The 24450-nt window shown below is 44.1% G+C and overlaps 1 protein-coding gene and 1 long non-coding RNA gene across 7 annotated transcripts in view; one reads left to right on the forward strand and one right to left on the reverse strand.

The window, feature by feature from the left end:
* The window catches only part of GK (glycerol kinase), a 42309-nt gene that overhangs the window by 1641 nt on the left and 16218 nt on the right, over positions 1-24450 (forward strand). For all 6 annotated transcript variants that reach the window (XM_054974878.1, XM_054974882.1, XM_054974877.1 and 3 more), the window contains exons 2-11: positions 7203-7276; positions 8223-8329; positions 9162-9239; positions 10113-10192; positions 10902-11039; positions 11620-11729; positions 14242-14308; positions 20511-20546; positions 21655-21722; positions 22231-22273. In XM_054974878.1, coding sequence (XP_054830853.1) covers positions 7203-7276; positions 8223-8329; positions 9162-9239; positions 10113-10192; positions 10902-11039; positions 11620-11729; positions 14242-14308; positions 20511-20546; positions 21655-21722; positions 22231-22273 — 801 coding nt within the window. The remainder of the gene's footprint in view (positions 1-7202; positions 7277-8222; positions 8330-9161; positions 9240-10112; positions 10193-10901; positions 11040-11619; positions 11730-14241; positions 14309-20510; positions 20547-21654; positions 21723-22230; positions 22274-24450) is intronic.
* LOC129326625 (uncharacterized) overlaps positions 22070-24450 on the reverse strand; it is a 64949-nt gene continuing 62568 nt past the window's right edge. The window contains exon 3 of the long non-coding RNA XR_008596716.1: positions 22070-22254. This is a non-coding gene — a long non-coding RNA (uncharacterized LOC129326625). The remainder of the gene's footprint in view (positions 22255-24450) is intronic.

Consider the following 24450-nt stretch of genomic DNA (forward strand, 5'->3'; position numbering starts at 1 on the left):
TTCACCGGCACTGCCAGGAGCCCAGACAGGCAGGGAGGCAAGAAGGAAGGCAGGCCGCCTTGCTGCTCGCCTTCCCACCTCTTCGCTTGTGCTGCCGGGTGCCCTGGCGGTGTGGAAGGCAGTGGGTAGGTGAGCGGGGAAGCAGGCTGCTTTGCCGCTCACCTTGCCAGAACTACCAGTTGCCCCAACAGGCGGGAAAGTGGGGAGGCAAGCTGGAAGGCAGGCTGCCTCGCCTCTTGCCTTCCATCCCCTTGCCCCAGCGGCACAGAAGGCACTGGGAGGCAAGCGGGGAAGTGGGCTGCCTCGCTGCACGCCTTGGCAGCACTACCAGGCACCCTGACAGGCAGGGAAGCAAGCAGGAAGGCGGGCCGCCTCACCACTCACCTTCACGCCCCTTTGCCGGTGCTGCCAGGCGCCCTGACCGGCGCAGAAGCGGGGAGGCAAGAGGGAAGGCAAGCCACCTTGCCACTTACCTTCCTGCCCCTTTGTTGGCGCTGCTGGGCACCCCAACAGGCGGAGAAGTGGAGAGGCAAGAGGGAAGGTGGGCCACCTCACCGCTTGCCTTACCGCCCTTTCACTAGCAGTGATGGCTGGCCTGGTGGTGCAGAAGCCAGCATGGAGGCGAGTGGGGAAGCAGGCTGCCTCCCCACTCACCTTGCCAGAGCTGCCAGGCGCCCCAACAGGCAGGGAAGCGGGGAGGCAAGTGGAAAGGCGGGCTGCCTCGCTGCTCGCCTTCCCACCCCTTCGCTGGTACTGCCTGGCACCCCGACAGGCGAGGAAGCGGGGAAGCAAGAGGTAAGGTGGGTCACCTCGCCACTCGCCTTCCTGCTCCTTCGCAGGTGCTGCTGCCCGGCCAGGCGGTGCAGAAGGCTGTGGGGAGGTGAGTGGGGAAGCGTGCTGCCTTGCCGCTCACCTTCCTGTGCCTTCGCCTGCCCTGCTGGGCGCCCTGACAGTCAGGAAAGCGCAGAGGCAAGAGGCAAGGCGGGCCACCTCGCCGCTCACCTTCCCGCCCCTTCACCAGCACTGTCGGATGCCCCAAGAGGCATGGAAGTGGGGCGGCAAAAAGATGGGTGGGCGCCTTGCTGCTCGCCTTTCCGCCCCTTTGCTGGCACTGCCAGGTGCCCGACTGGCGGGGAAGCGGGGACGCAAGAGGGAAGGTGGGCCGCCTTGTCGCTCGCCTTCCCATCCCTTCGCTGCTGCCCCTTCGCTGGCATTGCCTTCCTGCTCCTTCGCTGGCACTGCCGCCCAGCCAGGCAGCGCAGAAGGCAGTGGGGAGGTGAGTGGGGAAGTGTGCTACCTCGCCACTCACCTTCCTGCGCCTTCACCTGCCCTGCCAGGCACCCCGACAGGCAGGAAAGCATGAAGGCAAGAGGGAAGGCAGGCCGCCTTGCTGCTCGCCTTCCCACCCCTTCGCTGCTGCCCCTTCGCCAGCACTGCCAGGCGCCCGACTGGCAGGGAAGCGGGGAGGCAAGAGGGAAGGCAGGCCGCCTCTCCACTTGCCTTCCCACCCCTTCGCTGCTGGGCACTCTGATGGTGGGGAAGGCGGTGGGGAGGTGATTGGGTAAGCGGGCTGCCTCGCCGCTCGCCTTCCCACCCCTTCGCCAGCGCTACCAGGCGCCCCGACAGGTGGGGAAACGGGGAAGCTGGCATGGAGGCGAGCGGGGAAGTGGGCTGCCTCCCCACTCACGTTGCCAGTGCTGCCAGGCGCCCAACAGGCGGGGGGAGCAAGGATGCAAACAGAAAGGCGGGCTGTCTCACCGCTCGCCTTCCTGCTCCTTCACTGGCGCTGGTGCCCAGCCAGGCAGGAAAGCGCGGAGGCAAGAGGGAAGGCGGGCCGCCTCGCTGCTTGCCTTCCCACCCCTTTGCCAGCACTGCTGGATGCCCCAAGAGGCATGGAAGTGGGGGATGCAAAAAGATCGGTGGGCCGCCTCGCAGCTCGTCTTTTCACCCCTTCGCTGGCACTGCCAGGCGCCCGACTGGCAGGGAAGTGAGGAGGCACTCTGCTGTTCTTCTCTGCTGCTGCTGGGCCCTTCTCTGCTGCTGCTGCTGGGCGCTCCGGTGGTGGGGAAGGCAGTGGGGAGGTGATCGGGTCAGTGGGCTTCCTCACCGCTCACCTTCCTGCCCCTTAGCCAGCGCTTCCAGGCGCCCCGACAGGTGGGGAAGCGGGGAAGCCGGCATGGAGGCGAGCGGGGAAGCGGGCTGCCTCCACACTTACCTTGCCAGCACTGCCAGGCACCCCAACAGGCTGGGAAGCGGGGAGGCAAGCGGAAAGGCAGGCTGCCTCACCGTTCGCCTTCCCGCTCCTTTGCTGGTGCTGCTGCCCGGCCAGGCAGCGCGGAAGGCAGTGGGGAGGTGATTGGGGAAGTGTGCTGCCTTGCCGCTTACCTTCCTGCGCCTTCGCCTGCCCTGCCGGGCGCCCCGACAGGCAGGAAAGCGCGAAGGCAAGAGGGAAGGCAGGCCACCTCACCGCTCGCCTTCCCACCCCTTTGTTGGTGCTGCCGGCTGGGCCGGCAGAGCAGAAGGTGAGCAGCAAAGCGGGCTGCCTCGCTGCTTGCCTTGCTAGTACTACCAGGTGCCCCGACAGGCAGGGAAGCGGAGAGGCAAGTGGGAAGGTGGGCCACCTCACCACGCACTTCTGGCCCCTTCGCCAGCACTGCCAGACGCCCCAAGAGGCGGGGAAGTGCGGAGGCAAAAAGATAGGTGGGCCGCCTCACTGCTTGCCTTTCTGCCCTTTCACCCGGGTGCCCAACTGGCGGGGAAGCGGGAAGGCGGGCCGCCTCAGCGCTCACCTTCCTACCCCTTCGCTGCTGCTGCTGGGCGCTCCGGCGGTGGGAAAGGCGGTGGGGAGGTGATCGGGTAAGTGGGCTTCCTCGCCGCTCGCCTTCCCGCCCCTTCGCCAGCACTACCAGGCGCCCCGACAGGTGGGGAAGCAGGGAGGAAGCGGGAAGGCGGGCTACCTCGCCGCTCGCAGGCGGGGCTGGAGCGTGCGCGCATGCATGCTTTGCGTGTGCGCGGTGGGAGAGGAAAGCCACCTCCTGCCCCAGGTGGCTGTAGACCACGCTACGCCCCTGGCAACTGGTATGTCTTGGTGCTTCTGTTTCTGAGGTTTAGAATCACAAGAAAGGCCGGGGCTGTGGTTTTTTAGGGCAGTGGCTCTTTCTGATCCTTGTAAACCATATCTGCTGGTGTGCTGTACCTGCCAGGTCACCTGTAACTGTCCAACAGCTTGTTTAGTGAGTAATGTGGTCCATACTGAGGAAAATAACAGAAATATAAAATCACTCTGCCTACAAGTTCTGTTGAGTATTAGACTAGGACCCCTAGGAAATTCTGATATCACCTGCTGTATTCTCATACAGAAACTAACAGGGGCTGCATAGTTGATGCCTGGTTAGTGCTCAGATTGATGAAGATAAATTGTCTGATGGCATGCAAGAAATATTGCCTTGTACTTACCAGAACTTTGTGTCCTGTCAAGACTGCCTATTAATATGAATCCATGGCTGCAATCCTATACATGCTTATTTGAGAATAACCGTGCTGTCTTAAGAACAGTTTTCAGGGAGTACGCCTCATTGCGTAGACATGAGCAGGACTCTAAGCAGACCTGCTTAGATTTGTTTTGCATCTCGTAGAACAGTTGCTTCCACATAAGATCAGAATATACAGCAAATGTTGGACAGCTCTGTAGCTGTTGCTGATATACAAGAAGCAGATTTTGTATACTGGGATTTTGTACATTGACTGCCCCTGTATGAAGCAAGTTGGCATCTGAGAGGTTGCCACTACAAATCGATTTCCCCAGTCTGACTCTTGGATGAGCACACACTGGTCAGAAGCTTGTTCTAAATATCACCCTTGCTTATACTTAAAAGACAATATTAATTATATATACCTTGCTTCTGTCCTCACTGGGGACCCAATGCAGTTTACAGCATTGCTCTCTCCATTTTATTCTTGCAACAACAGCCCTGTGAGTTAGGTTAGGCTGAGTGTATGTGACTGGCCAAAGGTCACCCAGCAAGCTCCTATGGCAGAGTGAAGATTCCAACCTGGTTCTGTCAGATCTTAGCTGACTCTCTAACCTCTGGCTAAAGTCCAGGAATGTGTTATACAAAGGATTGTGAAAGATTATTAGGGTCTAGGTGCTGTCCAAAGTCCCTGTTGCTGTTGCAATAGAATCCCATTGCAGATAAGAAGAGTGACTAAAAAGCAAGAATGCAATTATACAATGCAGAGGCTTATGCGGCTGGAAGTTTATCAGAACCTGGTATATAACCCTTAAGTGGGCTTTCTACAAGCTACCCAAATAGGTAGTCTCCTAATTAGTTGGAGACCAGAAAGAGGAGTAACTGGGATTCTCCACTTGTGATTATGGGGATTATTCCCTTAAGAGAACTGTTGAACTAAACTAGCCGAATGTTCGATTGGAAAGGGTTTTTTTAATTAAAAGAGAAATAAAAGGGCAAACATACAAAAATCACATACAACATGCATACAAGGCTAACCAAGAGGAAATCAGAGAGGAAAAGGGGAGAAAGCAGTTTCGGGGGAAAGCTATCGTTACCAGTTTCAAAGATCTCCATGTGATTTATGGTGTCGGATTCAACAAAACAGCAAAGTGTTCTATAGAGAAAAGACCCAATCTGCCACTCTGACTCACTCTGGTAATTTTCCAGGCTCCCGCCTGGCTGGCATCTGCTCTGGGCCAGGCAGTGCCTTGGGTTTATGATACACGAGGAAGGGGTGTTTATGACATTCCATCTATAAACTGCCATTTTAGCATGAGGAGGGGTCTTACTAACAATTATGTGCTGCAGTTATGTGTATACTGTACAATGACTGTCATATGTCTTTATAAAGATTCTGGTGCATGTTTAATTAGTAAAGAAACAAACTGCCACAATGGATTATAAGTTGTTATTTAAGCTTGTGCAGTAGGAGTCTCCTGGAATTCCAGAGCACCAGGAGGTTTGATATGAACTCGGTACAAATGGAAGTGTGTCTGTATCACGCTGTGCTTGGAAAGATCTCCATGAATCCTTAAATATCAAGCTATCCATTGCTCACCTTTGGCTGGCATATAAAGTTTCAGGGAACTATATTCCTACACATGTCTGAAGGAGGGAGCTCTGACTCTTGAAAGCTTACGTTCTAAAAATCTTGTTGGTCTCTGAAGTGTCACTGGACTCAAATCCTGCTGTTCTACTGCAGACCAACATGGCTACTCACCTAAACTGTATTCAAATGTTCACTTATATGTAAATATCTCATAAAGGAATTTTGTGGCAGTTTGAACACTAACACTAAAGTGAATACTCCATTAGTAGCCAATAACTAATATATGTTTAAGACAGGACGTAGAGGAAAGAAAAATATATTGTTTTTATGCCAGAGACCCACTCTGGGTTAACAATGCGGTCCTCAGCATTTAGTGAAAAGTTTAGGGGGGAAGAATGGAATTAAATGGAAAGGGCCTCTTAATTAAAAATTGCTCAAGTGGAAGAAAAGGAACAATTCGCTTTTCCCTTAAATTAATTATATGGATGGTGCAAAATTTTGCATTTCTTTTTTTCAAATGGTGCATAGTACATCCCAGCAGCTATTATGGTTTTCAATTCAGTGATGATTTCTCAACTTTTGTATGGTGTCCCTATATGGATTTTTGCTATAGATGACTGTATAAACAGAGCACAGTCCTCATTCCTTCGGCCAGTTGGAGAGTTCCCTAGGTGCATTTCATCATCACCCCTTCATTATGAATTTGTTCTTAGCTCTGTAGAAGCCTGTGCCTGTGTATGGGCCTTTAATTTTTGGTTTCATTTTTTTTTTTGAGGCCCTGTGGGTAGTTTGGTAAGCTTAACCACCAGGGACTCCTATAAGGCTCCCAGATTCCAGCTTTTTGAACGAAGTTATCTCTTATAAATCTTAGGATGGAGGATCTTTTTTCTTCCTCGGTAAATCAATGTAGAAAACAGGTGACCAAGCTGATTTATGCTAGAGATAAGAGCTATACCCATTTTGATGCTAGGAGGATGTGCTCTCTGCTTGCTTTGGGCCTTCCATCTAAAGGTAAACTCTCTTCCTATTTAGAATCCTTGGTTATCCCAAAGTTATATAGGACTTTTATGCATGTACAGTTTAACTGCTCCTTTTCAATATGGTCATCTGCTCAAGAAGGATCCCCTTTTCTGATCGATTATGTCCCTGCCCTCTCCAGTTGGTGAATTCTGTGGTACATATTCCCGTGCAATGCCCTTATATGCTCCAGTTTAGGCTAAAATGGATTATGCCTTGTTTTGATAAATGGAATATGTTCCCTTTAGCGACATCAGAGCAAAAGGTTAAATTCCTCTTAAGAGGATTTCTGTCTCCAAACGCATTTATTTTGTTGCTTGATTTCTAGAGGCCACAGAGCAGGGTCGAAGGGAAGTTCTAGGCATGGGTTCTATGTAAGTTTTCTTTTAGCCTTAATGTTCAAGACCTATATCTAAGAACTGGAAGAAGAAGAAGAAGAAGAAGATATGGATGATGCAGTAGTGAAAGAAAACAGACAGAATTGGAGCAGATTACTTCCCAAAATTAATGTCACTTTTGAATTGGCCTGCTAGTGAGGATTTTATTCCAATGTTTAATGTTTTACTTTATATTACATTACATTTCTTTAAACATCTGTTTTTCTTAGCTATCTGATTCTTTTTCTCCCATCCTTTTTTTTGTAGTCATATGGGTGAGGTCTGCTTAATCCTTTGTTATCAGTAATCCTCTTTAAGATTAGGCTCCAGAAAATGTCTGTTAATTGTCCTTTCATATTATTCCAAAATACTTTCATATGGTTGCAAAAGCCATAGGCTGATTCATGTTCCAAAAGTTCCTGCTCATGATGATTTCTCAAAAAGACATATGTATGGGAATGTTCATTTCTACAGCAGCGTAGGGCAAAATATAGTTCTCCTTTTCAAAATGAAAAGTGTTTTCACAACATGATTTATTTTCTGTTATGTGTAAAATTAACTTTTGTTAGGGTTGTCAACTAATCAAAACATTTTCTTAGATAACCTGGATTTAAAGGTCAACGGCCAGGATAGAATATGCTTCCAAATGACTGGCTTTTTAAATGTTGATGCCAGGTTTCTCTTGTCTGCCACTCCCTGCCGCTTTCCAAACAGGTTTGGTGACTCTCTCTTTTTTTTTTTTTGCAGGTCTTTAATGCAAACACTGCTGAGCTGCTGAGTCACCACCAAGTAGAATTAAAACAGAAATTCCCCAAGGAAGGGTATGATCTTTCCTGTCGTATTCTCAAATACTTGTCATCATTGTTTTGGTAACTGTGGGCTGGATTAGCAAAACAGTTAATTGAAGGAGTTAGTGGTGCAGATCTTTCTCAGCCTTCCCCTTTTCCTGGCAGCCTGCCCATGCAAGAGCAAGCATTCCACTAAAGGAGGAGGAGGAGGGAATGATTTCACTGCCTTCTCTTTCCTCATTGCAGTATATAGTAGGACATTTTCTTCATGACAGGATCATGAGCCTCAAAGAAAATTATCAGGATGCACAATGCGGGGTGGGGGTGGGGGGCAGAAGGTGGGGCAAGATCTGCTCTGCCAGGTTCTTCTGTAAGCTTTTCTCTTGTATCCTACCATTGTGAATCCACTGAGAGTATAGCAGAATTTAAGTCCAGTGGCCCCTTGGAGACCAACAAGGTTTTCAGGGTATACGTTTTTGAGAGTCAAAGCTCCCCTGTTCAGATACAGGAAGGAGTGGAGATCCCTGAACCTTGCTGTTGTACTGCAGACCAACATGGCTACCTACCTGAAACTATCTTCTTGGAGTATGAAATTGGTTTAGAGGTTTGTTGTAATGGGGATAATAGAAGGTAGGAATTCATACAATCATATGTGTCTCTTAAAATAATTAGAGATATAAGAGTTCCCATGGAAGAGATGGTAGCTTTGGAGGGCAGGCTCCATATCATCATATCCCTGCGGAGTTCTTTCTCCTACCCAAATTCTACTCTCTAGCAATTTCCCAAGCTGAATTTGTCAAACCCTCAGCCAACATTTAAAAAACAAACAGACCTGAGCTCTACTTCTCTTACGTTAAAGTTGCTGTTCTCGGAAAATTTGTCATCAATTTCTAAGGTGTAGAGCAAGCTTTACAAGCTGTAAAATATATCTTTCAGGTATCAGTTCTGTTTTTATGCTGATTATTGGTCTCTTTTTAAGCTGGGTAGAACAAGATCCAAAAGAGATCCTACAGTCTGTCTATGAGTGTGTGGAAAAAACGTGTGAGAAATTGAAGCAGCTGAATGTAGACATTGCCAACATAAAAGGTATTACTGTTTTCCTAAAAGTGATTCCTATAGAACATTGCCAACATAAAAGGTAATATTGCATTTTCCTAAAAGTGGTTCCTTAAGAAGAACAAGTTTTGAACTTCAGCAGCAGAACAAATACATAGCCACACTTCAAGTGCTTTTTTCATGGTTTCTGTAGCTTATTAATAGGTTGGATCCTAGTCATAACCAGCAGAAGATACAGGCAGAACTTTTTCATCTTCCTTTTTCTCAGAAACTGGCTATGAGCACAAAAAAAAAAAGGCAATGCTGCAGCTTAGGAGACCTATATGGTCGATGTGTTATGCAGCGAAGGTGGCTGCAGTGAGGTGAAGAAACAGGTAAAATTGCCACTTGTGCTGGCAGAGAAGGCTTGTATTAGTGGAAACAAGTCATATGCTCCAATCCATTATATTGATTCTTCAGGGTGGGAACATCATAGAAATTAGTTTGTGCCATTTTGTGCCATATTGTTCATGGCTATGATCCAAAAGATCTGTTAAACAGGAGTTTTTAGCCTTCCTGTTCCAGTGACAGTATACTATCATATCCCCCCCCTCACCCTCACAAAAAATTAAATCTAAAAAAATTAAATCTGGTACAAGAGGCAGTGGCCAAACATAAAATTGGTACTGTCTTCTTCCCCAGCTCCCCCACTTCCACCAATCAGTGCCTGTATCCAGGTTTCTTTGGAGTAACACAGTGGTTTTGAGCCTTCAGTAAAATATCTAATGAAAAAAGTACAGATTAAAATATAAATGACTAAAGGCACATTCCAAATATTTCTAAAATATGTCATCTTAGGAAGCATTTTTCTTTTGTTTTTAAGCTGTTGGAGTTAGCAATCAGAGAGAGACAACTGTGGTTTGGGACAAAATAACTGGAGAGCCTCTGCACAATGCTATTGGTAAGCAGAATGTTGTCTTCAGAAAATGTGCTAATCCGTCATTATTCTATATTAAGTTAAAACGTCAATAAAATAGGTATTCGTAAGTGACGAGTAAATTCCTCTATAAGCAAATATGAATTCCTTGACATAGTTGGGAGAAGAAAATAGGAGAAGAAAAATTAAAGCAAGTTACATGCAAAATCTTTGCTGTGACAAGGCCGATTTGCAGCAAAAATGCCATCGCAACATGATACTGGGATTGCTATACAGTATCTGAGCCTAATTACGGAATGAGTTTTTAAGAACAGGTCTCAAATTTAGGCACGACCACTTCCACCAAAAGATAGAAACAATCCTAAATTCAGTCTGCCACACCTCAGACAGAAAGTACAACATAAGCACAGTAATTACATTAGCTCTGTTTGCTAAACTCTGTTTGCTAAACTATTAAAGCAACTATTCTGCCATATCTGGACCAAGCATTGGCGGAATGCTACAGGAAGCTCCTAGGCAAGGGAATTGTAGAAATGAAGTGTTGTGTGAACTCACCAACATATGGGTTGCTTTGCCAGACCCAGGACCAAACCAGGTGTGATAATGGGAGTGAATGGAGTTCCTAGTGTCTCTTTGTTTTCTTTAAATAGCAGGCATACTTGGGCCTGATTTGGATCAGGACTGCGGTGCAAAGAAGAGGGGGTTAAACCTCCCACCATTTTCCTGACCTGAAACAGCCCCACGGAGCCACTATTTGCCCTGTCAAGGAAACATACAGGTACTGATACGGAATTTATGGAGGTTCCTTTATAGTTTCAGGCTCCTGATTTTGTTTCATTACTCCAATAGTCAGCAACAGTCTTTTTACCTATTATAATGTTTGTCTTTGGATTCTAGTGTGGCTTGATCTTAGGACCCAATCTACAGTTGACAGGCTGCTTAAAAGAATTCCAGGGCATGATAAATCCTATTTAAAGGTAAAATTGGTTTTATTATATTAGTAGGCATGTGTTAATGTGAGGTATTGAAAAAAGTAAACAACTCCAATAAATGGAGTTGTGGGTAGGGGGTTATCCCCAAATACTATTGAGGTGGTTCTAGGTAAGTTAACAAACATCTTCTGAGCAAATTAAAATGTAAAACTCTCCAAAGCTTCTTAAAAATTTAAACTGTAAAAAAGATTACTTCACATATGTAAATGTAAATTCATCTATTTTTAAGATGTATAGCAACTGTCTTTGAGTGTTGTTTTCTTAACAGCTATTTTCATTTATAGAGAATATGCTAGTAAACCAGTATGTGAACTGCTTGCCTTGAAAGCTATTACTACAGTATAGTGTAACTTAAAAGTTGGTTCTTTCATTGTACTGATGGTCCTCTCAGACTTTTTTTACTAACCAAACACAGGCAGATAGCCTACCTGAAACATGACCTTTGGAAAAGTTCTCTAGTTTTTGCTGTGTGGCAGATCTTTAGACTGTCTTTCTTGATCCCTTTGCTCTTTGATCATGAAACATGTTGGAGATGGATTTTAGGACATCTGAGGTATGCAGTACTGGAAAGTGGCTTGTTAATGAAACAGTGAAAATGATTTTTTTTACTGTACGTGCATGACAGACGAACCTTGTTTAGTACCTTTACTGTAGCTGTTTCTCTGTCTCCCCTGACTGACTTTCAATCTTGCAGAGTAGGACTGGCCTCCCACTTAGCACATACTTCAGTGCTGTGAAATTTCGCTGGCTTCTGGACAATGTGAAAGAAGTTGGGCAAGCAGTTAAAGAGGAACGAGCTAAGTTTGGCACAATTGATTCATGGCTGATATGGGTATGTCTTGGCAGGCTATGTTGTAATCAAGTGTGCAGAATTCCTTCGTTTCAGGCATCTCTGAATTTGTTGTCAGTCCGAAACTTCCTTCAGCCTCATCCAAATAATTTTTCTTCCCATGTCTTAATGTGAGCATAATCTTCCTCTAACATTACTGGATGAAATAAGAGGTTTACATAAATTGTGATCAAAATCTTCATTACGCCAATGTTTAATATTTAAACCAATAATAACACAGTGTTTAATGTTTAAGCCAATAGTATCCTAGTGTTTTGTTCACAAGGGTGGAATCCTAGTACAATTTGTCATAGAGATATCTTCAGTAGTATTTTAACTGTGATAAATATGAAGCTGAGTTCTGTATAGTTCTACTAGATAACATTTATTGTGTGCACATCTTAAATTAAGGTCTGAAGTGCTTGGGTATATATTTGTATTGTCAGATAAGGAGCCAGAAACATTACACAGCTTTAGACAGCAACAGTGAAGGTAACCAGCAAGATTTCCAGCTGTTATTACTTGTGCAGTGATGAGTGGGCTTCTAGTTTGATTGATTTGTCTTTGGTTTTTTTTTATTCAGAGTCTGACAGGTGGAAAAGATGGAGGGATTCATTGCACTGATGTAACCAATGCAAGTAGAACAATGCTGTTCAATATTCATACATTAGAATGGGATGCTGAACTCTGCAAGTAAGTAACTAAGACAAGTTTTAAACCCTGAAAAGTCAGGGTTTGTTGGCTCTGTTCCAAAAGTCAAATTTACAGCTTCCTCATAACCAGGCTTACTTGAAGTAGTCCGGTTTAGTTGAGTGAGATTACTCCTAAGTAACTGTACACTAGAATGCAGCTTGTTGGCTGGCTCATAATCACATGCAAAAGAGGCTTCCTGGTCCCATTTCTGACACTGAAGATCTCTTCAGTAGTAGCAAGGTGCCTTTTCTCTGGGTTCTGATGATTTAAATTTCCCAAGATGGGGTGGTGTTCATATGCAGATGTATCTGTTTGAAGGATCCTTTACACAGTAGATTCTACAGCCTTTTTTAGTGACAGCTTCAAATGAAGCTTGTCATAAGTGTGATCACAACACAATTCTGTGTATAGTGGTATAATATTGGGGAACATTCATTATGTAAATTAACCATCTTTTTAACAAGAATCAGTGAGGCACTGGGGAACCAGCAAAGACTTGAGGGTAGGGGTGTGCATGCTAGAAAGATTCAGTTTTCCCACTTCAGGATTTCCAAAGCGGGAAAAAGAGTCCAAAATAAGCGATTTCCGAAGCGGCAGGCTATTTGGGACATTGCTTTATCGCCCCGCTACAATATGCTACATGAAGATTTGGGGGTTCCATCCTCCCCCTCCAATTGGACAAAATAAGCTGGGGCGGGCACTTCCTGTGCTTCAGCTGGGAAGCAGGGGACTCCCCCCCCAGCTGAAGTTTAAAGCCCCTGTTTGGGGCTTCCCTGGCTTCAGCTGGGAGGGGGGAATCCCCCACCTCCCAGCTGAAGTTTAAAGCCAGTTTGGGGGCTTCCTCAGCTTCAGCTGGGAGGGAGGGACTCCCCCGCCTCCCAGCTGAAGTTAAAAGTCCCTTTCAGGTGCTTTAAATTCAAACCCTAAGGCTGGTTCCAGCTGACTGGCAGAGGAGGAAGGCTGAAGCCAGCCTTGGGGTTTGAAAGCGCTCCGAAGCTTTCTGAAGAGACCCGAATTGCTTCAGGAAGCTTTGATTTGGAAATCCTGAATCTTTACGAATTGGGTCCAATTCAGGTATTTATCCCAAATCTGAAACTCGAAGTGCACACTCCTGCTTGTTGGGGGCACCTCTGTTCCCTCTGACTTTTCTCCTCACACTATGTCCTGTTTCTGTCCTCCTGGCAACCCCAATATCCTCACTTTTTCCTGCTTGCTTCTTCCTACCAAGCTACTGTTTATCTGCCCCCTCTTTGTTATATTATTTATTTACTTCATTTATATCCCACCTCTCCGCAGTGGGACCCAAAGCAGCTCACATCATTCTCCTCTCCTCCACTTACCTTCACAACAATCCTGCGAAGTAGGTTAGGCTGAGAATGTGTGACTGGCTCAAGATCACCCAATGAGCTTTCATGGCAGAAAAGGATTTGAAACTGACAGTGAAAATCTAAGAAGTTGCTCTGTGTAGCCTTTTCCCCTTGCCGCGGCAAGGAAAAAGGCTTTAAATGGCTCTTCTGTTCCCTCTTCCCTCCCCTGTGGTCAGGAGAGGGAGGGAGAGAGGGGCATCAGGGAAGGGACTTGCGATTGGCTGACATAACGAGCCAATCACCGCAGCAGCCAGCAGCTCTTCATTTCCCGATTGGTGATTCTGGAGTAACTCTTCTTAGGATTTCACTGTGAGTCTCCCATGTTCTAGACTGAAACTCTAACCGCTACACCACACTAGCTTTAGTGGGCAACACATGGGTCTGAATCCCCACTCTACCATAGAAGCTCCCTGGGTGATCTTGGGCCTGTCACACTCTTTCAGTCTAACCTACTTCACACAGTTGATGACGTGAGGATGAATGAAAGAGAAAAGCCTCTTCAGGTCACCACTGTGGAGAAAAGCTGAGGATAAATATATAAATTTCAACTGGCTGAGTTAGTTGAAATTTAAAACTGATTTTGATATCATTGGTTCCACAGAATTCAGCTTAACTTGGGTGTGGGTTAGAGTGGTGTTGTTTTAAGATGAACCAAACACATGGGTTCTATAATACTAATTGGAAGTGTTTTGCCTCACAACGTATACAGCATTTTGAACTTGAATATGACACTGTATGCATTTCTCTGCATCACTCCTTGTAAAACATCTTGGTTTATATAAAGGATAGGAAAATTAAAGGCTTGGTATACAAATGTCTGACTCCTAGTGACTGCCTATAAAGTGGTTTAGTGCTTCTGGAGCTATGGGGTAAATCCTTTATTGTACAGTCAGGTGCTTTCACCTTTCCCTTTTAATTATTTGGAATATGGGGTAGCATGGATGGGGAGAGACTATTCATTACAGCTATCCTTATGGTTAGTCTGCAAGATGCCATCACAGGGATTAGTCATTTGTTTCTAGCCATACAAATCTTGCCAAAACTGGCATTAAAGGGTTTGGAAGCTGATTGTCTTTACCAAGAAATAAGAACAAACATGAAATAATACACACAAATCATTGGATAAATTATTTATTTTTGTCCAGGTTTTTTGATATTCCTATGGATATACTTCCCAGTGTGCGGAGTTCATCAGAAATTTATGGACTGATGGTATGTGTTCTTGGTTCCTGCCTCCACTGTGGAATAAACCTAATTTAGCGTAATTGCACAAATTAGACTTGCTTAAGTGAGAGGAAGATAAGAGGCAACTTTTACTCTTGAAAAATAATGTTTTTACCAGAAAGTGGAAAGATCTTAAATTTTTTATTGTTGCTGCTATTTAGAGGAGATAGCAGTGAAGTTCTGAAGAAGGGAGCTCTGAGACTCTTGAAACACTGAAGATCTTGTTTGTCTCTAAGGTGCTATTGGACTCAAATCCTGCAGTGATCATTTTCTTGTGTCTCAGGAATTTTGATATTTCAGGGGTTTTTTTTAATGAATTGCATATAGGCCGATTCCAGACGGCCCTCCCCATCCCGAAACATCGCATGTCGTCGCACGGAAAACGCGAAATACCGCGTTTTCTCACATGAGTTTTGCGCGACGTCGCGCGAGAAAACTCGCGCGAGAAAACGCGATATTTCGCGTTTTCCGCGCGATGACGTGCGACGTTTCGGGATGGGGAGGGCCGTCTGGAATCGGCCATATTTTTAACTAGCATAGAAAATAATAATAAGAGAGGGACTAGTGGAGGAGGGGAAATCCCCTCCACCTTGCTTTGTCCTCTATTGCGTTCCTCCTTCTCTGTACAAGGGAGCTGATGAAGCCAGTCAGCTCTCCGCAAAAGCTATGTCAGGAGCGTTGGAGTGGCAATTGTGCCTTGCATGCTTTCTGCCCCTAACCCAATCACTGCCAGCTAGGTGATGGGGTTGAGTGGGCTTGGAGCAGCAAGCATGGCAGACAGACTTTATGCTTCAAGCACCTCTGCACAGGTTGCTGCCAAGATCGTGTGACCTGTTATGATATTGTGTTAGGTTTTTTTTTTTTTAAGTTGCAATGTGTTGGGGCAGACAATTTTTCACTGCTGATAAAGGATGGAGGGGATGGACTCTGATCACCAAATAGTATGTTCCTGCATGGAAAAAAATCCAGCTATATGGGGGCTGTAACTGAATGAAAAAGTTGGCTGGATCCAACTCCCATGTCTATGTAAACAATCTCACTGTGAGGGGGCTAAACCCTTCAGCACCCCCCCCCCCAACACACACACACACAGTTTTCAGATCTTTTTTGCCATTAATATGTCCCTCTTTGGTAACTGGTATAAATAGTAATACTGCTTGTGCCATGAACATTGAAAGAATTCTTTGTAAAGTAGTTTGTCTGCACAACTCTCCCACCATGACCAGCTGATCCCTTTGTCATGTGTCTGTTATTGTGGCCCCTGCATAGTTTAGAAGGTAGAGACTTGAGCATTCTACACAGCTTGCCTGAATGAGATGGTTCTGTGCTGATAAAAGTGTATCTGAACCAATGCAGAATCATTTGAAGGTTTTCCCCAGCCTGAAGATCAGTCAGTATAAAGAGTGATGTATTGTCGAAGGCTTTCACGGCCGGAGAACGATGGTTGTTGGGGGTTTTCCGGGCTGTATTGCCGTGGTCTTGGCATTGTAGTTCCTGACGTTTCGCCAGCAGCTGTGGCTGGCATCTTCAGAGGTGTAGCACCAAAAGACAGAGAACTGTCTCTGTCTTTTGGTGCTACACCTCTGAAGATGCCAGCCACAGCTGCTGGCGAAACGTCAGGAACTACAATGCCAAGACCACGGCAATACAGCCCGGAAAACCCCCAACAACCATCAGTATAAAGAGTCTTCATAAGAATGAAATGTGAATGATTGAAACCTATGAATAATTGACACATGAAAATGGTAGCAGAAGATAATATTCCATTTGTTTGGCACTTTGTTTCACAAGATGAAGTAACCTGATAGGGGTCATCTTATAAGACTGGCATTCAATCTGGCATCACTGATTGTGTGTGGGGGGGGGAATCTTGTAACTTACCTTGGTCCTTGGATAAGATGACATCTTCTGAGAGATCACTGTATAATTACTCCCAGTTACATCCTTCCTGCTAAGACCCTTTCTTGGGTATTCAGGCATGATTCAAATGGTTTTCTTCTCTTCTGAATCTGCTTGTTGTTAAAAACGAGGCTCCAGCTTTTGGAAGAACTTGAAACTGAATATGTTTGGGATAAAAATACTAATTTGTGGACTTGTTACAAGAATTTTTACTTAATGCACAAAAAAGTCTAATTCTGTCAAGTAATGGTGTTCTACTTTGTTAAAAAGTAAGACGCAATGAATTCAGATATTATTATTTGCATTAAAACACTTATTTAAAAATTCCTTTATCACATTCCCATTGTTTAAAATGAAGTGAAGCATACTTATATTTTTACTTTTTTGATAAATTCAGTCATTTAAAATCTATATGTATTTCACTGGAAAAGATTTGCAGGCATTTGACTGATTAAAGTGGTCTGCCATGCTAATCAGGACTTGTTTTGCAAGTATTTTCTAAGCAAAAGGTGTTGGTACATACAACAATGATATTCTAAACCCAGGAAAGGCCAAACACTCAACGTTGGGACTTTTGTTGTAGTAGATATGCTTCTTGTTACAGTGCTGCAGGAATTTGAAAAGCTGCTTCTACCAAAATTCCTTTGTATGTTAGAGGTTCAAGAGCCTGAACACTGATGTGAATGTGTTCCATTTTGTTTAAAGTTCATTGCTATTAGGGGTGTTCACCCCCCCAAAATTCGGGTTTCCTGCTTTGGGTTTATCCGTAGCGGGAAAATGATTCCTATCGTAACAACCAGAAACTCAGGATTCGGGTGTTTAAATCACTTTGGTATGCTCCATAAAGATTCAGAGCATACTGAAGTGAGGAGGGAAACTTTGTCCCAGGCCTCCCCACCCCAACTCACCCCACTTAGCCCCCCATGCCCCACACCACTTTCCTGGCCAAGGGAGGAAGACAGGAAAACCAGCTGGCTGGCGAGCCGGAGCCGATGCTTCCACTGCCGTCCTGATACCTCTGCTGCCACAGTGGCCAGCTGGGCAGTGCGGAAGGCCAGAGCCGTCGCCTCCGTCACCACTGCAGCCAGCTGGGTGGTGAGGAAGGCCAGAGCCGCCACCTCCACCACTGTGCCACCACTTCCATCACGGCAGCAGCCAGCTGGGCAGCGGTGAAGGCTGGAGCTGCCACCTCCACTGCCACACTGGCCAGCTGGGTGGTAGGGAAGGCCGGAGCCACCGCCTCCACCGCTGCAATGGCCAGCTGGGCGGCAGGAAAGCATGCTGGCCCTAAAAAATCCCGAATCTTTACAGATCAAGTCTGATTCAGGCATTTTTCTTGGATCAGAAACCCAAAGCGCACACCCCAATTGCTATTAATAGCAGCCCCCGCCCAATTCTGTATTTGACTATAAAAAATCAAATTCATTATATTATGCACTTAAATTTACAAACTTGTTCTTTAATGTTTACGTCAAATGATGCCTTTTGAATCTGGTGCTTATCCATGGAAATCAAAACTGCAATTTATAGGGGAGATAATTTCTCAGGGGGGGTGGAGATAAAAGTATTAGGCTTTGAAATTTGTGAACTTGTGTTTATTTCCCCCCTTCCTACGCCCTTTCTTGCTGACTGTAGAAAATCTCCTCTAGCCTGGTGAGTAGAGGATTTTGTTAGGATGTCCATCAGTCTTGTTGCCTTCCATTTTGCTCAGCTACAGTGCATTTCCTCAAGGGAATCCCCTTAATTTTCCAGAAGGTCAAATGGTGTCTCCAAAACTGCATCTTCTGAAGCTATTATATTTGAAGTTCTGCTGAGGAATTTGCACACAAAAAGTTAAAATGTATGAGAGAATTGTCATGCTCACATATTCTTATCTTTGCAAGACAAATTTTGTTGGTTAGGAGCTCTAAAGAAGTATGTGGAGGCTGGAAATACTAGTTTATATGCTAGTGAACATTTTGAAATACCAATTACAGTGGGCATGGGAAAAGATAGCCCCAAGTGGAAATGCACTGGCTGCACTCCCTGCATGGCTTTGCTAAACTGTTGCACAACCTGAAGAGAAAAAGCAGTGTTTGTTTTGGGGAGATGAGTGGGCGAGTACTAAATGTTGGTATGTATGGCTGTTGGCAAGAACACAATGGCTTATTTCTTCAAGTGTCTTGGGGGAGGGGAAACAACATAATCATGTAATTTCACAATACCAATAGAATACTTCTTCAAAATATAATCACCTGCATTTTCTCCAACTAATGCTCTGTCACAGTCACATTTCTTTAAAAGCATTGTGGTGCTGTTTTGCAATGCTGTATAAGTGGATAGATATTAGGGTTTGCTTTGGCTTCTTGTTTTTTTGGAGATGGAGATGGATAAGAGAAACTGCTTCACTCACATTTCTTGACTGTATTGAAGGAGATACATGGTCAGGGGTGTAGGAGATGAGTATCCTGTAGTGGCCCACTGTATGCACAGGAAGGGGTCTGTTATGTCATATGGGGAATGTTTATGCTACATTGGGGTTTTTTATGTTTGCCCGGTTACAAATGTCTTTGCAGTTCTAATTTTTTTAAGTGAAACCAAAATTGGTATTACCCTATTTGGTTCTCCTGTGTTTCAGTTTTGATTTGAATGTGGTTAGACTGCAGTGGTGTCAGAGCAAAGTAGAGAACTAGGGATGTTCTTAGATGTGGTTGCCATGTGCCATATTTTTGCCTATTAGATAGCGACTAGTTATATCATATTCTGCTTTCAGACTTAATGGTGATACCTTAGTTCAGAAAGAGTTGAACATATTTATGTAACTTATGTAATTTATGTGTACTCTTTGCTATAACTTTATGATCCCACGGTTTTCATGTTACTTGTTTCCATGCTTTTCTCCTTCAGAAGTTTAACAACATATAGAAACCCATCCTTTTTTTTTCCTTTCAAAAAAGCCCTGTGTCATAATTGTCCATTTGCTTCACCAAGTTGTTGTTGGTAATTCATATCATTGGGATAGAGTAGGGTTACTATGGATTCAATTTTTTTTTTGCCCTTAACAACATAAATAAGTAAATTTCTGTGTACTTAGTTTGTAATTTCTAAAAAATTAGATCGCAAAAGGTTTTTTCTCTATCACCCCATTAATTGGCAAAATAGTTTTCATGAAGTTTGCCTCTTCCATGGCAATAGGATTTGAATCTTATTTAAGGCTGAGTGGATACATCTATTTTTTTTCATTTTACCATCAAGTCACACCCCTCTTATGGCAACTCCGTAAGGTTTTCAAAGCATTAGATATTCAGAGGTAGTTTGCCATTGGCTGCCGCTGTGTAGCAACCCTGGCCTCCTATCCAAGAACTAACCAGAGCTGATCCTGTTTATCTTCTGAGGGCCAAGCTACAAGTGACGAATGACACTTGCCTGGCAAGTGAACAGACTTATGTGTATTCCTCCCTATTCACTTGCCCTCCACTTGATCAAGTGGAGGGCAAGTGAATGGCAAGTGAACAGGGAGAAATACACGTGAGTCTGTTCACTTGCCAGGCAAGTGTTATTCGTCATTTGTAGCTTGGCCCTGTGTCTGATGAGATCGGGCTCACCTAGACTGTCCAGGTCAGTACACATACAAACATGATTTAGCGTACTTCAATTTTTACCCTAAAAATAGTTGATATATTAAATAGTTAATGTATTAAAGTTATTTTACTGTGGCTGTGATGATTTTCTACCTAAGCACAGAATTTATTGGCTGTAAAAATAGTGGGAAAACTTCATAGCTGAGAAATGGATTTTTAGACTAAAGCAGTGGTTCTCAAAAGGCAATGCCACCCAGGGCGGGGGGGGGGGCAGTGGGATTACTTAGGAGGCTCTGAGAGGAAAGAGGTGGCAGTGTGCACTGGAGGTGGGCCCCTCTGAGCTTGTTGTTCACTCATTTACAGTTGACCAGGCTAGAGCTCAGAGTGAAACACCTTCCTCACTTCAAGTGCCTGCCTCTGCATGGTGCTGAAATCTGATGGAAACTATCAGAATTTTTAGTGAACATGCCACCAGAGCTCTAGTGAAACCAGTGTACCACATTTTGAGAAACTGTCATCACCGACAGTTTGAATTGGATTTGAATGGATGTGCAATTGTTACTGTTATAAATGTTATTGTTATTGTCTTCCTTAGTGGGTCATGCAAACTTCTATTTTGAAGAATGTTTTTATAGGGTAGGATCCATTAGTTTATGGAACCAAGAGAAGGGTGGCCCAAAAAAGTTTGAGAACCAGTGAACTAACTAATAATTTTCTGTCTTCATTGGTAGAGTTCTGGAGCCCTGACTGGTGTACCAATTTCTGGGGTGAGTTTCCTAAATCACAGGTGATATCCTTACAGTACAATTTCTGAATGAATTTGAAGACCTATTAGAATTTTGATAGGACTTGTTTTATTTTAAAAGGGTGGGGTTGGAAAATAAATTTTAAAAATGTGTAATATGTTAGCAAAACTTGATAGTTTAATGTATTGTCGAAGGCTTTCACGGCCGGAGAACGATGGTTGTTGTGGGTTTTCCGGGCTGTATTGCCGTGGTCTTGGCATTGTAGTTCCTGATGTTTCGCCAGCAGCTGTGGCTTCAACAGGAAAGAAGAAACCTTAAGAATGAATAGAGCATGGTTTCCAGTTCTGAAAAACACCAGGCTAACAAAACACTCTATACCCGTCAATAGCCCTGCAGAGAAGATTAGCACATCAAGCACCAATCCATATGCAAAAGAACCTCCTCAGGATACAGTGAAGCCTCCCGCCATTAGCATTCCACACCCTGGGAAACTCTTACAGGATGACTCAGCTCAACCCTACCCCTCCTGAGTAGATATAAATGACCTGCCAACATCTTTTCCACACTGTGACACTGAGAGATCTCTGTCTTTTGGTGCTACACCTCTGAAAATGCCAGCCATAGCTGCTGGCGAAACGTCAGGAACTACAATGCCAAGACCACGGCAGTACAGCCCGGAAAACCCACAACAACCACTTAGGTAAGGTTTACTTAGGCATTTCTGAATCACTTCAGCCATGCTGAGGAAATGCCAAATCTTTCCAGATCAGGCCCAATTCAAGTAAAAAACCTGAATCTCAAACTCGAAGTGCACATCCCTAACAACTACAAAATGTAGCTGAGGGCAGGAGTGGTTGATGCTGTCCTGGATGGTGTTAAGGTTGGGGCAATGCAGGCACCAGTTCCTTTAAGGTGGTTTTGATGTGCTCTGCCTAACAACTGTTAACTGAACACTGATTTTCCATTTCCTTTCGACTACCTACTCAGTCTAAGTGTTTTTGTTCACAGAAAAGGTTTTATATGGCAAGAGGACAGAGGCTGGATCAGAAATCAATGTACACACCCAGTGTGGTTCAGATTAAATGTACTAGGATGTTTTGACTGAAATCTGTGTCATTTTTCTTTTCAGTGTTTAGGTGACCAATCTGCTGCTTTAGTAGGACAAATGTGCTTCAGGGATGGACAGGCAAAAAATACGTAAGTTTAACATGAGAAGTAAGAAACTTTTTCTCAAGGTTTTGACTGAAAAGGAAACTGTGCTCTCATTTCAATCAAAAAGATAGTCATGTTTGTTCTGCCCTGTTTCTTTGAGAAAATTTAAGTGTGCTAACTTGAACTCTTTCCAAAATCCTTTGTACATAGGACATTGAATAAGTTTTAGTTCAGTCTATGTCAAACCTCTTGGACTCCTGGAGCAAATACAACATTTAAAAGTATATATGAGTTGTAGGTGCCATTACTCTCCCCCAGTCCTTGGCAGTTCAGTTAGTCTTTGGATCAACTTTTCATTTAAACATTGCTATTTCTATGCAGAACAGATTTTTTATTTCTTACTACTTGAACCATTAGTGTCTTGTGGATGCAGTTTGACTGTATGAAGATACTTTGCGGCACATGTGTGTCATTTGTTCATAGATAATACTAGCAATCCATCTTGTAGTTCTTGATTTGAATGAGATAAATAACTTTGTCATCTTCACTGTAGGTATGGAACAGGCTGCTTCTTGCTCTGCAATACAGGACAAAAGGTTAGTGCTGTGAATAAAACAACTTGACTGGAAAACTTGAAGTCCTGACAAGTTGCTACTCTTTTCAAAGGTTTTTCCATATATGACTTTAAGAAGAAAAGAAAATTACCTTTCCAATTCCTGTCACGTTTCAAATAGCTTCATCTTAAGTTGCATTCAAGTATCATGACAAGCAGAAATTAAACTGCAGTTATGCATGAACACAGCTTGTTGCTATATTTGTACGCTCCATTCTCTAGTCCCACCTCCTCGCATCTCAATTAAATCTCTGTTTGGAATCCTGGTGTGTGGAGATGAAGCATATTCCAGATGGCCAGGGTATTTGCATTCAGACACCAGGGCAAATAGGAGCTTGATCAAAACAGGACATTTCCAGTGAGTTTGGCTTATGAGGAGGAGGGAGCTGAGTGGAGAAAAATGGATGTGCAATCATGGCAATGTGCTGTGTACATACCCAGTAGCAATTTAGTTATAGTTTGTTGCGCCATCTGAATACAGCCTTACATTCAAACCATATATATATATGGTTTATATATATATATAGTGTGTGTGTGCATGCATGTATGTTCACGTGCCATCAAGTCATAATTGATTTATGGCAACCCCAGCAAGAGGTTTTCAAGGTGTGTGAGAAGAAGAGGTAGTTTGCCAATGCCTTCCTCCGCAGAGTCTTCTTGGTGGTCGCCCATCCAAGTACCGACCCTGCTTAACTTCTGAGAACTGATGAGATCAGGCTATACCATATCACCTTTCCTCTGATTCCTATATTAAACCTCCATTTAAATAATTTGTTTGGAATTAAGGTCCCTAAAGAAAGATTATCTGGAAGGCTATAGTCTGTCATACAATCTTTAAGAAAACTGTAAAATAGAAACATTAACCCGATACTTGCTACAAAAGTAATTTTTGTCTGCTGAAACTTCTAGAGACAGCTGTACATCAGCAGTTTTTGATACGTAAAATGTTGAATTTGTTCTGAAATATTGATTTGTTCTGGATGACGCTGGTGAGATCTGATTCAAATATAGATGTGTACTTAAGAAGCCTTGTGTGCCTAGTTAGCTTTGCTATATCAAATCATTTAACTTCTGGCAAGAGGTACACCACAGATAATGTTCTAGGGTCATTACCAGTTATTGTATGCAAGTAATATAATTACAGAACCTCCACTTCCATTCTAAACCTTTATTATTACAACATAATTATTCAGCGATCTTAATATCAGCTCAATCAACAGAAAATCATACCATCTATTATAATTACATAGATCATTCAAGGAAATCAATTACACAAGTCCCAAAAAGTATCTTACCAAAAGATAAAGAAGGTCACAGGAAAGGAGCCCCTTCTCAGAGGTAGCTCTCGATCAATTCAGCTTGTCATATTGATAGGGTTTCAGAATAGGGTTGCCAGGTCCCCTTATCCTCCCAGCAGGAGTGGGGGAACCGGCACTTCCCTCATGCTGTTGTCATATTTCTCTTTGTGTGTGTACGAAGTGCCTGTGCACTCGTGGCATATGTATGATGATGTCACTTCTGGGAATTGATGCCATTACACTTGCCACGGGCATGTTGCTGCGCTTCATGCAGGGCTAATTCTAGCCTATATATGGCCAAAATTGGCCCCAGCAAAGTGTGGGAGCATGCCCGCGGCCAGCACGTCACTTCAGAAAGTGACTTGGGTGCATCTCCTGGGAGCATGCGCACCACACATGTTCTTGGGGTGCCTGCCAGTGTCAAGCAACCTCCTGGGGGCTTGCCACCTGCTGCTGATCGATAGCAGATCAGCGGGCAATGAGGCAAACCCCCCAGGAGTTTTCCCGCCACCAGCGGGCACCTGGGAACCCTGTTTCAGAACCATCTCCTTACAATAGCTGTCTATCCCACTTCAAAAAGACTCACATTCTTGGCTAACTTACTATGTTATAATTTCAAAGTTATAAGATAAGGTTATCCATATTTGAAACGTCTTAAAATATATAAAAATGGTTTATTCTTCCTACCTTTTCTCTTAATCAAGGCTATATAAAATTAGTGATTAAAAGTTTCCTAAACATATGAGTATCTTTTGGCCTTCAAGCAATACATCTATCCTTGAGTAATATCGCCAGCTTTTATGAAGTTAGACATTCCTGCCATTCTCAGACGCTCTTTGCATCTGGTCTTTAGTACATTGTA

This window comes from Eublepharis macularius, chromosome 3 (assembly GCF_028583425.1).
Source record: "Eublepharis macularius isolate TG4126 chromosome 3, MPM_Emac_v1.0, whole genome shotgun sequence".
Classification (NCBI taxonomy): domain Eukaryota; kingdom Metazoa; phylum Chordata; class Lepidosauria; order Squamata; family Eublepharidae; genus Eublepharis; species Eublepharis macularius.